This window comes from Vigna radiata, chromosome 1, assembly GCF_000741045.1.
Source record: "Vigna radiata var. radiata cultivar VC1973A chromosome 1, Vradiata_ver6, whole genome shotgun sequence".
Classification (NCBI taxonomy): Eukaryota; Viridiplantae; Streptophyta; class Magnoliopsida; order Fabales; family Fabaceae; genus Vigna; species Vigna radiata.
The window spans coordinates 12,508,856-12,523,657 of record NC_028351.1 but is presented as its reverse complement, the minus strand read 5'-3'; the positions used below and the strand labels follow the sequence as shown (position 1 = coordinate 12,523,657).

General features: G+C 34.0%; 1 protein-coding gene across 1 annotated transcript; it reads left to right on the top strand.

The window, feature by feature from the left end:
* The first annotated feature begins 4,932 nt into the window (after nt 1-4,932).
* LOC106768879 (zinc finger protein CONSTANS-LIKE 2) lies at nt 4,933-7,127 on the top strand. Its single transcript, XM_014654254.2, has 2 exons — nt 4,933-5,694; nt 6,665-7,127. The coding sequence occupies exons 1-2, from the start codon at nt 4,978-4,980 to the stop codon at nt 7,016-7,018; spliced, it is 1,071 nt and encodes a 356-aa protein (XP_014509740.1). The 5' UTR covers nt 4,933-4,977; the 3' UTR covers nt 7,019-7,127.
* The last annotated feature ends 7,675 nt before the right edge of the window (nt 7,128-14,802 follow it).

Genomic DNA, 14,802 nt, shown 5'->3' with positions numbered 1-14,802 from the left:
AACACGAATTGATCTTGATATAATTTTTAAATTAAATAACGTAACACAAATTCCCTGAGGAGAACGATACTTTTCTTATCACTGTATTACTTGTATTACTTGTAACGATTTGGTATACTTGCCAAAGGGTTATCAATGTAAATGCTCCATTAATGTAGAGAGAGAAAGAGAAAGATGGTTAAAGATAGTGGGGAGGTATAGGGTATTTTTGGAATAAAAGAAAATAATGGGAGGTGTATAATATTTTTGAAATAAATTAAAATAGTGGAGAGGTGCAGGTCTGACTTGGGGAGGTGGAGGAAGCAACACCCATATTTATACACATATGTATGGTGGATTCACTTAACTAAATCAAAATATGTCTGTCTTAATCATGTTAGATTAAACATATTTTTTTTTATCTTGAATTTGCTCAACTCATTGAATTTAACTGGTCAATTTTATATATGTTTTATAATGATGAGAGTGAATATTTAATAAGATTAAACCTAGGCAAGATTACACAGATAGAAAAATTAATATTTAAGTATAGCAACATGATAATCATTCTAATTAATGCGAAGTTTGGAGAGTATCTGAAGTACTTAACTTGATTGTTTACTCTGGTCAAGAATGTCAATCACCATGTTCTTAGGATACGTAACATGATTTGGGTCAACATGGTTTATCCTAAGTACTTAAATTTCAATCTTAAATAAAAGACAAAAAAGAACCATGAATATAACACTAACAAGAAAAAGTGAGTTCCTCTAGGGGAATCGAACTTTCAATAAAGAAAATTGTTTTGCCATCTTCCTAAATGGATATACGATTTATATTGTATGATTGAATGTGCGAATGCAAAGTTTGCATGCACTTTTTGATCTTCGTGGACATGAATATTTGACCTAAAACATAAAAACAAAACACTAAAATTATACTATCTTTCAATTCCATGGTAGATTCGGCCACGTGATTGCTTTATACCCATTATGAGAGAGATAGAATTGGTAATTTGAAATCTTAAAGCGAGGAAGAAAAGAGAAGTTTAGTTGCACTTTTTCTCTTTAAATTTTAGGTTGTCATGGTCTAGGAATATTAGAATAATCAAAATCTGCAATGTCATTTGTTACATGTTGTTGGCCTTCACTTTTCTTCCACACTCACCAAGATTCACATTTCATGGTTGCAATTGCAAAGCAATGAAGAAACCAAACCAGAGTTCACAGTTGTGTTCTGACTTAGAATATTCTTAGTTTAACTCATACACCAGAAATTCCACAAATACACTCTCATGTGAACTAGATCCTTTCTAGATAAACTTTAAAAAATTAGATAATTGCTAAAATTAAAAGGGTCATAATAATACTTTTTGATTGATAATGTATACTAAATTTAGCTCATCATGTTTAACCTTTTCTTCTCTGTATAAATTTTCTAATCCAAACACCAAGACTTAAAACTGTAGCTAGCTAGGTGGTCCCCAAAAGTGGCTGCACTTTTTTACTTTTGAAAAGCTTTGAAGTACACAAGGAATGAAGTTAGAGAAAGAATGTGGATGTTTCTTTGTGCTGATCTAATGGATATCTCACTAATATTCACCAACTATCAGATGAGCTTTAGATAGTTACTTCCACCCTTCAAATTGATTCTCAAGACAAAAATAAAGAACTCCCTTTAGTTAGGTCCAATTTTTCTTTTCTTTACTATTCTGGTTTCAGGTTCATAGAATTTTAAGATTTTTCAATTATATTACTAAATCTTGTGTGCCTTTGTGTCTAGATTAACTTATTCTTTCCCAACTAGAAAGAAGCAAAAGTTATTTGTATTCATATACAACGTTTGAGTTATCATAATTCAATTTGGAATATTAAAGCTAAGTGTGATATATTTAGAGTTGTGAATGTAATAACATATGAGTAAATTTTAAAGTTCTTTTTCATTGGTTCACTAATTATTGAAAACTTTCAAAATTAAAGTTAACTTTGAAATAAGATTTCGATTAATTTTTAATTATTATTCAAAATTTAAATATTCTAAATTTTAAATTGAAGTCCAATCTAATTTATCTGAATCTAATTTGACTTAGTTTGAATTGACGTTAATCCAATCTAATTACATATTTTTTGAGTTAAACTAACATGACTCAATTTGATATTACCTTGATTTAAATTAAGTTTGATCTAACTTGATCAAGCTTTGACTTTATCTTGAACTGGGTTAGGTCCAACACAACCCAAATTAAGCTCATGTTGACCTAATTAAAACTAACTTTGGGTCAAATCCTGACCAATTCAACTTGACTTGGACTAACTTAACTCAACTTGCTTGTGTTTAAAACAACCTAGCTTGACTTTGACTCATCCAAACCCAATCTTGCATTATTTAAACCCAAGTGGACCAAACTTTTGTTGACTAAGACTCTTCAATTGAACCTCACTTGGGTAAACTTGAACAAATCTTGATTCAATCTCGATTCAATTTGGGTCTCATCTCAATTTGATCTGACATGATCCGATTTGGTTGTAGTTTGACCTAAACCTAACTCAACCTAATCTAGACTACGATTGACTTAAGTTAGATTTAAATGTCTTTCATACATGTAAAATTTTTTTCTCAATAAATGTTTTTCTATATTAATTTTTAATATTTTATTTAATGATCCTTGGATTGGTTTTGATGTATGAGACTTTTAAGCCTTTGATCTGTTTTTTTTTTAATCCAGTAGACTTTTTAAGTAGCGGTTTGGGTCAAGTTAACAAGCTCGATGTATATGTACTATGATGCAAATGTTTGTGTCCCATTGATTGATGATGGCTACATATACAAATTATTTAACAAACTTTAAAACTTCATATTTACAGTATTCATAGTTCTAATTAAGTTTTGTGGTGGACTTACATTTGGATTTGGAGAAAATATATAAATATGAACATGATACTAAATCTTTAAATCCCATATTTCTAGGCTGAAAAGGAATGAATAATACCAATATTTTGCTTCATCATGGTGTGAGCCCCAGGGGCATCAATAAGACCCTCCCAAGCATAAATGGTTGATCTTTTGTGCTCTTTCTAAATGGCATATTGCCACATGTGTGAATGAAAGTGTAAAGGAACAGTTTAGCTGCACTTTTAGCCATCGTGGAAATGAATATTTCACAAAAAGAACAACACACGTGAAAGAATTAAATCAAGGTTTGACAAACTCTACCATGAATGAAGGACAATGCTTAGTTTTTATCCATTGTGTGATGAGAATGTTAGTGATCTCAGATTTGAAAAATGCAAAGAAAGAGAATCTCACACTGCACTGAACTTAGTGACTTTAAATAAGGGGCTGTCATGGTCTTCGAATATCAGAATAATCTGTATCTGCAATAACATTGGTTACATGTTACCTTTACCACTCGCCATTCTCCTCCACAAAGAGGAAGATTCACGTTTCATGGCTGCAAAACAGTGACACCAGCTGCACACTGCAAAGGGTTGAGTGGTTGGAATATTCCAAGACCCTCTTTCTACACTAAAGTGCATATATGTCACTTCCATGTTCTTCCATCTATTGCTTTCCCTTTTCTCTTCCCATCTTTCTTTTCCTCAAACAGTGTATATTGCACTGTCAAATGCTACTTAAAAGAAGAAAAAACATTATTACAAGCTTGTGTTTTTGTTTATTGTTTAGTTTACTTAAATATAGCTTTTGTGAGTGTTCTAAAGAGTAATTTATCACTTAAAATGAAAAAAAAAAAACGACTTTTTATGCTTTAGAAACGCTCTCAGAAATAGAAAAAGTCTGTGGAACTGATGCATGAAGAAAGCTAAATAACAGTAACTGGCTAATGTAATTCCTCTAACTTGTTAATCATTTTAACAGTACAAAAGAAAAAAATGAATAAGGTTGTTGGTAAGAACAGCAATACTATTTTGCAGTTGAGAGTAGAAATAAGGTTGTCGAAATATTGGTAAAGTAGTCCTTAGTTCAAAGTCATTGAGTGAAGTAAGTGGTCCGAAAAAGTGTGTGCACTTTTAATCTTTAGTAAGGAACGAGATACATGCAGAACAAAAACCCAAGAGATTGCTTTATTCCCATTGTGTGATAAAGACATTGCACATTTTCACTTGCACTATTTTGTTTTAGATTTAAGGCTATTATGGTTTGGAACATTGCAATGATCTATATCTGCAACGGCATTTGTTAAATTTTTAGTGCTTCAGGTCACTTGCTTCCCCACTGAGAGGAAGATTCATATGTCACAGTCATATACACACTCCACACTCCATATATAACTAATTACTTATCTTCACACAGTGATTAAATCCTTTCACAACCACTGAATTTACCAGAAGAGCATATATTAAGGAGTAACTTGAGATTTTGACTGTTGCATTGCATGCCTACAGAATCTACCTGGACCCAAATGTACACATGTCTCCAAGTTGTGCCACCATTACAGTATGAACAAAGGCCTCAACATCTCTTTAATGATTCCAAAAGGCAAAGAAGCAATATAAGACATCTCTTTAATGATTCCAAAACAAAACCCCATCTCCTATTATTTTAGTACTGCCAATCAATGAAATCCTTAGCACTTTTTCTAAGTGTTTGCTACAGTTGTATAGGGAAAGATTTATACTTGAAACTACTAATTATTAAACTGAAAAAACTGGTTTCATGTGTATATATCTAAAGTTGATACTTTGGTAACACTGATTACACTGAAAACAATCAAAACCTGTTGTCCTTGCTTTTGGTAACCCTGAAACACAAGAAACCACTAGATAAGCAAGAACTTTTGCAGGCCACTAACTTTATGCCACGATGGCACTCTTGATTCTCCCCCAACACTACTTGGTTCAGCTCACTGAACTCAAACCTTCACACTCACTCACTTCACTTCACTTCACTTCTTTCTCCAAAACACACAAACAAACATAAACAGAAACCAACCAAGTACAAACACTACTCCATCCCTCATACAATATTTCCACACACAACATGTTGAAGGAAGGCACCAACAACGTTGGTGGCAGCTCCAGCACCTGGTCACGTGTCTGCGACACGTGCCGGTCAGCTCCATGCATAGTCTACTGCCATGCAGACTCAGCATACCTGTGTTCATCCTGTGATGCTCGTGTCCATGAAGCCAACCGTGTGGCCTCAAGGCACGAGCGTGTGTGGGTGTGTGAAGCGTGTGAACGTGCTCCCGCTGCGTTTCTTTGCAAAGCTGACGCAGCTTCTCTTTGTACTTCGTGTGATGCTGACATTCACTCAGCAAACCCTCTTGCCAGCCGCCACCACCGTGTCCCCATTCTCCCCATCTTGGGTCCCCTCTTGGTGGAACCAGATCACGAACCGGAACACGGTTTCGTGAACGAGGTGGAAGAGGAAGAGGGAGAAGTTTTCGATGAGTACGATGATGAGATTGAAGCTGCTTCGTGGTTGTTGCCACATCCTGTGAAGGGTAACCAAGAGCAGGAGAATGGCCTTTTGTACGGTGATGAGTATTTGGACAACCTTGTGGATTGTAACTCGTGTGGTCACCATAACCAGTTTAGCAACGTTTTTCAGCAGCAGCAGAACTACAACACTGTCCCTCAGAACTATGCAGTGGTTCCAGTACAGGTGCTGCAACAATCGCAGCACTTTCAACCGGGTTTGGAATTTGACTCATCAAAAGCTGGCTTCAGTTACGATGGTTCTATTAGCCAAAGTGTAAGGATCTTCCTCTTACTTCTTCTAACAACGGCTTTTCGAATTCTACTTTTTCTTCTTCCAAACTCTTTATTCATCAATTGAATTGTACTTTATCAGAGATTTTTGCTTAACTCCTGTGCTCACTGTTCCTTCCCAACTGCCAATTTCTTTGCTTTCAGAAAAGGTCTTAAATTGCAGTAGCACTCTTTATGGTAGTTTTCTCCCAATTTATGAGGATCAAACATTGTTGATACGATTTTAGGTTCAGTCATCAAAAAGTCTAAAACATTGACGTTGCAGTCGAAATTTCACTCACAAACTGATTTTTAAATTTAAAACCTTGATTGGAACCAAAGTGGGACATAGAAGCAGTGACTACAGTAGTTCCTTTCCCGTGTTACTCTTATTCATTTCAAAATGTTTCATATTTCTTTGACTACCCTTTTTCGTTCACTTTTCTGTCTCTGAATGATATCTTTTTGTCGTAAACATAAGTTTTACCCTTTTTTAATGTTTCTTGTATTAGCTAGCTAGTTCTAGCTGCGACTCCTTATAAACACATACTTTGAAGGGTAACTTTTTTCACCAATTTTCATCCCTTAACTTTGTTTTCCATCTCATTTCAACACAATTCCATCAATTCTGTGTTAAATTCCCTTAATTCTGAAGCTTCAACACAGAAAACGAGCCTGAGAGCCTGTTTTCTCAAAGCAAAAAATTGGTGGGGGCATTAATCTGTTGACACCTTTCTTTTATACTTTTCCTCTTTTTGTATTTTCTCCTTTCTTCTATCATTATATCCATTACATCTCTTAATTTTTCTTTCATACCTTTCGTTTTTCTTCTGAGATGTGAAACCAACAACAGTTTCACAAAAATGGTTAGCCATCAGCAATCAGTTTACAAAATTTGTCACGAACATGTGATCCCTTTTGTTATTGTTACACTTTGTGCTTTATAATAATAACCTTTGTTGTTGTTAATCCAGGTATCAGTTTCATCAATGGAAGTTGGTGTAGTCCCAGAATCAACAATAAGTGACATATCAGTGTCCTATTCAAAGTCACCAATAGGGACAAGTGACCTATTTCCTCCCCTTCCCATGCCTTCACATCTTACACCAATGGACAGAGAGGCCAGAGTCCTAAGATATAGGGAGAAAAAGAAGACAAGAAAGTTTGAAAAGAAGATAAGGTATGCCTCAAGGAAGGCTTATGCAGAAACCAGACCACGAATCAAGGGTAGATTTGCAAAGAGAACTGATGTGGAAGCTGAAGTGGATCAAATGCTTTCCACAACACTATTCAATGAAGTTGGAGGAACCATTTTCCCATCTTTCTAGGAATGGAAAGAGAATGAATGAATTATCAATAGCCAAGACATAGAAGACAAGGTTGAGAACCAGTAATGTAACTTTTATGCTGTCTAATTAGTTTGGACTATTTTTCTATACTTATGCTTTATAAATATAGTACTTACATATATATATTAAGTCAGCTAATTCTGAAAATTTTGCCTTATAATTTAATTTCTCAGTTTTGTTTGTTTATATTTTTCTTCAATTTTGTATTTGTTCATCGGATTAATATTCACTGGGAAAGTAATATTATACTTAATAAATGAAAGTTAACAGCAAACAAACGGTTTCTCTTCTCCCTCAAAATGAAGCCTAAGTTCAGTTGATGTGTCTGTGGAGTTGAAGAATCCAAAGGCACTACAAAAAATGTTAATTTAAAAGTAGTTTATTAGTGGAGGTTAAGGTTTTATATAAAAACCCAGAAAGAAGATATTTTAGAAATACTAAAAAATTCTAAAATATTTAAACGACGACGTATCACTAGTCCATTTCCTTCCTGAAGCCATTTGCAGAGACGTTCTAAATAGAGAAGAATCCCAACTCGCTGGTCACCGCCACGCTCTTTCTCTCCTCCGTCGTCGATGGGGGCTCTGATCCGAACCTCACTCAGTCATGAAATATAATTTAATTTTGCATTTTGTGCGTATAAAATAAAAACTCAAGAAATATATAATTTTAGAAAATCTTATTTAGAAAGATTCTAAAATAAAGTGAACAAATATCTAGTAATGCTTAATTATAAGATGTCTTTTAGATAAATTTAGAATTATAGAAATATTTTTGAAATATTTAGATAATGAATAATAATTTTAGATTAATGTTGTAATGACAAGATTTTAACAATAGGTTGAGGATGTATCAATAGTATAAATAAAAGGTGATTGTATCATTTGTAATCAAGCAAAAAAAAAAAGTATTCAATAGAATAAGTCTTTCCTTCTCTCAAAATCATTCAACTTCTCCCAATTTTAAATACTTCTTTCAAGCCTTTAAATTTCCTCCTAACAAAGTGGTATCAAGAGTCATAAGACATTCATAGAAATGGAAAATACTAGAGTTCCCTTTCAAGTCCCGATGCTCACTAAGATCAACTATGGCGATTGGAGCTTAAAGATGATAACTCTCTTAGGTGCACATGATGTGTGAGAGGTAGTCGAGAAAGGCCACACCGAGCCAGAGAATGTAGACTGTCTTTCTCAATTTCAAAACGAGAGTTTAAGAGACTCAAGGAAGAGGTACAAGAAAGCTCTTTGTCTAATTTATCAAGGATTAGACAAAGATACTTTTGAGAAGATTTCCGAAGTCAAGTCAGCCAAGGAAGCATGAGAGAAGCTTAAGATCTCCTACAAGGGAGCAGATCGATCAAGTAAAAAAAGACATGTCTTCAAACTTTGATAGGAGAATTTGAAGCTTTGCATATGAAAAATGGTGAACTAGTCTCTGATTACTTTTCAAGAGTTTTAAAAGTTACTAATCAACTAAAAGGAAAAGGTGAGAAGTTAAATGATGTAAGAATTATGGAGAAAATTCTTAAATCATTAGATCCAAAGTTTGAACATATTGTGACCACCGAAGAAACCAAAGACATGAAGACCATGTTAATATCAACTTCTTGGTTCGTTGCAAACTTATGAAGAAAAGAAAAGAAAATGAAGGAAAAGATCGTGGAGCAATTCCTCAAGTCACATGTTGATTCAAGAAAAGAAGAAAATACACACAACCAATCAAGATGAAGTTATAGTCAAGAATAAGGACGAGGGTGTGCATATGGACAAGGACCGAAGGCCTAATAACAATAACCAAACAGAAGAAAGCTCTAACAGAGTCGTGGGAAAGGAAATCCGAATTCAAGGTATGCAAGTCATGAATCGAGTGTTACAATTTTGATAAATTTGGACATTATGCTTTTGAATGTAGAACTCCTAAAAAAAATAAAGTTGAAGAGAAAGCCAACTATGCTGAAGAAAGGTGTCAAGAAGATGGTACCTTGCTACTGGCTTAGAAGGGACAAGATAGAGGTGAGGATAATCAGTGGTATCTTGATAGTGGAACAAGTAATCATATGTGTGGAAAAAGAAGCATATTCGTGGAGCTTGATGAATCAATAAAGGGAAACATGGCTTTTGGAGATGAATCAAAGATAGCGGTGAAAGGAAAAAGGTAATGTACTCATTCGACTTAATAATGGAGAACATCAATTTAATTCCAATGTGTATTTGTGCCAAGCATGAAGAATAACATATTGAACTTAGGACAATTCTTAGAGAAAGGTTATGATATTCAACTTAGAATAATAACCTTTCTATAAGAGATAATACAAATAAATTAATTGCAAAGGTACCAATGACAAGAAATATAATGTTTGTGATCAACATTTAAAGTGATGGTCCATAATGTCTCAAGATGTGCTACAAAGACCAATCATGGCTTTGGCATCTTCGATTTGGCCATCTTAATTTTAAAAGATTAAAGTTACTCTCCAAGATGTTGAGATTGGTATCGTGTAGCGGAACATTTAAAGAGCGTGATAAATGGTCAATAACCAAGATGGGAGGGATGAATTGATTCTTTTAAAATTATGATTTTCTTTCGCAAATTTTATCGAACAGTTTATAAGCAAGAGCTTTAGGGATAAAGAAAATCACACAATAGATTTTATCCTGGTTTGAATCAACAGATCCTACGTCTAGTCGTTAATTACTATAAAGAGTGATTAACCTTTTTCACTATAAAGCAGTTTCAGATTACAATCAAAATAATACAGAAATTAAGAACAAAATACATCTTCCTTCAACACATGATGGAATGGTTTCCAGCATAATCAACTTGAGGAGAACTGCTTGCACCTTTAGACACACTAAACACAAGTTTCTCCTTTCACAAGACTTGATTGAATGTCCCTTAAACTTAGAGAACTTCCTCAGAACTTTTCTGTGCTCTCAAGTAGTTTAGGTTACTTCTTAAAGGTTTAGGAAGGGTGTATATATAGGTCAGGGGTCAAGAAATAGAAAGACAATTTCCAATTGCCAGTGATAATCGATTACTATAAGTGATAATCAATTATTTCAGGCTGTTATAGGTTTTTAGAAATGGGATAATCGATTATCCTTAGTGATAATCGATTATTGTCGAATCCTGGACAATATTAAACTTGTAGTTATAATCGATTATCCCCTTTGATAATTGATTATTTTCCAACCCTTTTCTGTTTTGGCTTGTGATAATCGATTATCCCCTGTGATAATCGATTATTGTTGTAATGAAACATTGAGTTATGAAACTTCTAAGTGCTTTAAAATTTCAAAAATGATTCCTATACAATGAATTCTATAATGTATGCTTTTAACATTTACAATATAGGTTCTTCAAGTCTTCAAGTGTATCATCATCAAACTCACTTCAAAGTATCAATGCTTCATTGGTAACACAAGAAGGCAATGGTGACAGGGCTGCCTTGTTTTACTCACCCCAACCAAGTTTGTGAAGGATGTCAACTTGGAAAAAAATTTCGATTGATTTTTCCAAATGAGTCGAACTTAAGAGCCCAAAAGCTATTAGAACTCATACACGCAAATGTGTGCGGCCATATCAAGCCAATATCATTTGGTAAGAGTCGTTATTTTCTTCTCTTCATTGATGATTTTTCAAAAAAAACGTGAGTATATTTCTTAAAAGAAAAATAAAAAGTATTCAAAAACTTCAAGAATTTTAAAGCCCATGTTGAGAAGGAAAGTGACCTTGTGATCAAAGCTTTGAGATCCGATCATGAAGGAGAGTTCACATCAAAAGAGTTCAGAAATATTGTGAAGATAATGGAATTAAATGACAATTGACAGTGCCAAGATCCCTAACAAAATGGAGTGGCAAAAAGGAAAAATAGAACAATCTTGGAGGCAAGGAGCATATGCTTAAAAGCAAGAGACTTCCAAAGGAGTTTTGGGCTGAAGCCATTACATGTGCAGTTTATCTTACCAACCTCTCTCCAACAAGAAGCATTAGTGGAAAAACACCACAAGAAACATGGAGTGGAAAAAAGTTAAGTATTTCTCATCTTAAAGTATTTGGAAGCATAACTCATGTCCATGTACCAGATGAGAAACAAAGTAAGCTTGATGAAAAAAGTAAAAAAATACATCTTCATTGGTTATAACGCCAACTTCAAAGGGTACAAACTCTACAATCCTGATACAAGGAAAACAATCATCGGTCGAAATGTAGTGTTTAATGAAGAAGAAGAATGAGATTGGTCGACAAACTGTGAAGACCATATCTTCTTCCTGTGCGCTGAAGAAGGTGACGTGGAATAACCACAACAACCGGAAGAGACACCTGCTATTCCACCTCTTCATCAAATACAACCCCTTAAGAAGATGAAAGCTCAAGTAAAAGAACTCCATGTTTTCAAAGTCTCCAAGAAACATATGAGGTAACTGAAAATCTAGACAATGTTACCTTATTCTGTCTATTTGCATATTATGAGCCCATGAACTTCCAAGAAGCAATTGAAAAGAAGAGTTGGAGAAATGTCATGGATGAAGAAATCAAGGTGATAAAGAAGAATGATACATGGGAGCTAGTCTTGCTTTCAAAAAGGCACAAAGAAATTGGTGTCAAGTGGGTCTACAAAGCAAAGAAGGACTCCAAAGGAGAAGTTCAGAGATATAAGGCAAGATTGGTGGTGAAGTGCTATAGTTAAAGAGCTAGCATCGACTATGATGAGGTATTTCCTCTAATTGCTCGACTAGAAGCTATTAAACTTATTATATCATTAATAACTCAAAGTAATTGGAAGGTACATCTAATGAATGTCAAGTCCACCTTCTTAAATGTAGTTCTCGAAGAAGAAGTCTACATTGAGCACCCACAAGGATATGAAGTCAAAGGTGAAGAAGACAAAGTCTTGAAATTAAGGAAGACTCTTTATGGGTTAAAACAAGCCCGTAGAGCTTGAAATGTTCGAATTGACAAGTACTTCAAAGAAGCAAATTTCATCAAGTGTCTATATGAGCATGCACTCTATATCAAAGCTCAAGGCAGATATATTTTGATTGTATGCTTGTATGTCAATGACTTGATTTTTACAAGGAACAATTTAAGCATGTTTGAGGAATTCAAGAAGGATATGACCATGAAAATTGAAATGACTAACATAGGGCTTATGCATATTATCTTGGAATTGAAGTAAAGCAAGGGAATGAAGGAATTTTATTACTCAAGAAAGCTATGTTAAAGACCTCCTCAAGAAGTTCAAGGCGGATGATGTTAATCCAGTTGGTAATGGAATGCAACATCAAGTTGAGTAAGGATGAAGAGGGAGAAAAAGTGGATCCAACCCTCTATAAAAGTCTTGTGGGAAGTTTGCGTAATTTAACTTGTACAAGACTAGACATTCTCTATGTCGTTGGAGTCATGACTTGTTACATGGAAGCTCTAACAACTACTCACTTCAAGTCTGCAAAGAAGATTCTTCGATATATCAAAGGTACAACAATCTTTTGCCCATACTACTCAATTTCTAACTATTACAAGCTTTTTGGATATAATGATAGTGATTAGAGTGGAGATATGGATGATCGAAACAACACAAGTGGATTTGTGTTCTACAAGGGAGACACAACCTTTGTCACTCTTTCTACATGTGAAGCAAAGTATGTAGCTGCAACTTCATGCATTTGTCATGGTGTTTGGCTACAAAACCTATTGAAGAAGTTAAGCTTGCCACAAGTGGAGCCAACAAAGATTTTTCTGGACAACAAGTTAGCAATAGCTTAAGCAAAAAACTCAGTCTTCCATGATTGAAGCAAGCACATCCACATTCATTACCATTACATTAGATAATGCATCAACTAGGATGTGCAAATGGAATACGTGAAGACGCTTGATTAGGTAGCTGATATGTTCACCAAACCGCTAAAGAATGAAGTTTTTATGAAATTGAGAAGTTTGCTTGGAGTACAAAATCAAGTTTGAGAGTGGGTGTTGAAATATAAATTGATTTTGTATTTTGGGCCTATAAGATAATCCTAAGATTAGAAAAGACTCAAATAGAATTTTAGAAAATCCTATCTAGAAAGATCGTAGAATAAAGTGCAAAAAATATCTAGTGATGTTTATCTATAAGATGTGTCTAGATAAATTTAGAATTATAAGAATATTTTAGAAATCTCTTGAGAATGAATAATAACTTTTAAATTAATGTTGTGGGGATAAGATCCTAACAATTGGTTGAGAAAATGTCATTAGTATAAATATGAGGTAATTGTATCATTTGTAATCAAGTAAAAAAAAATTAAAAGTATTCAATAGAACAAATCTTTCCCTCTCTTAAAATCCTCGGACCTCTCCAAATTTTAAATATTTCTTTCAAGCCTTTAAAGTTTCTTATCAAGAGTTTTAAATACTTCTTTCGAGCCTTTAAAGTTTCCTATCAAGAGTAAGAACGTTTTTGGCTTTTTATAATGCTCTTCTAATAGTATACTGAATCTTTATTAGTGTAGCTTCTTTTCTTGTTTGTGTATTTCTATTCTTACGATTCATTGTTTTAAAAAATAAACTGCAGAATGACTAGAATGCTCTGAAACGAAACGAGATGGATGTTGCTTGCAGGCAAATTGTCTCTGTTCAAATCATTACTAGGGTTTCTCATAATATTGTAATTTATTGAAATGCGTAATATTATATAAAAACTATGATAAAATGTAAATATGGTGCACATCGCGGAATTTCAAAACGAAACATTGGAAATTAATTTGGATAGCCTTTCCTCCCTTACTTCTCTAGCTGTTTGTTAAATGGCGTAGTGTCTTCATTTATACGTGCTTCTTAGGAAAGCAATTAATACATGTATACATTAATGTTTTCTCTGCAATATTCTTCTCATACTCATTTGCTTTTGGTATTCACAAAACTGTATATATAATTTACTATTGTTTTGAAATCTTATTAAAAGGATGCCGTTGATGACCGAAACCTTTGTAAGTATGTTATACATAAAAACTTGTTTTACTTGACTGATCATTTGATATTTTCACGATTCTAATTTTATTGATTTAACTATTAATATTTTTTATGCGTTTTTCCTTTTGTAGGAAATTTCCTTAAGTTACATTATGCTATAACATTTTCTTATCATGGTTATTTAAAAAAGTATTTGATATGACTAAATTTTTGTGAGTCCTGCATGTTCATATGCCTGATTAGTGCACATGGTAAGTACTATCCAATGAAAAATTCACCCGATTAAAGAGAACTTTTTTTAGTAACATGCATGACAAATTATTAGGTAAATAACTATGTATTTCTATTTACAATCACATGGTCTCTAGCTGTGTTGTTATCTATAATATGAAAATAAGATCCATTTTTTTATATGCTTTTCGGTTTATACACTAGTGCAAAATCGTTGTTTAACGTCACTCTTTAGACGTCGGTTATGAAGTAGCAAGACGTATATGACTGACCGGTGGCATTTTCGTAAATAAATTGGCCATATAGACGTCAGTCAATGTCTATGATAGTGTAGACGTCTGTTTCACCCTAAATAGATGTCCATGGGCCTGACAGGTAGGTGAGAAGTCAGTCTATTTCAACTATATAGACCCTGGTTACGCGGGGGCTAGACGTCTATCTTGCTGCAATTAATGCGATTTACCTACCTCGCAGGCACGTAGATGTCACTTGGTACAGGACCAACGTCTATATGACTGCAATTAATGCGATTCACCTACCCCGCAGGAAAATAGATGTCCCTTTGTTCAGGATCGACGTAC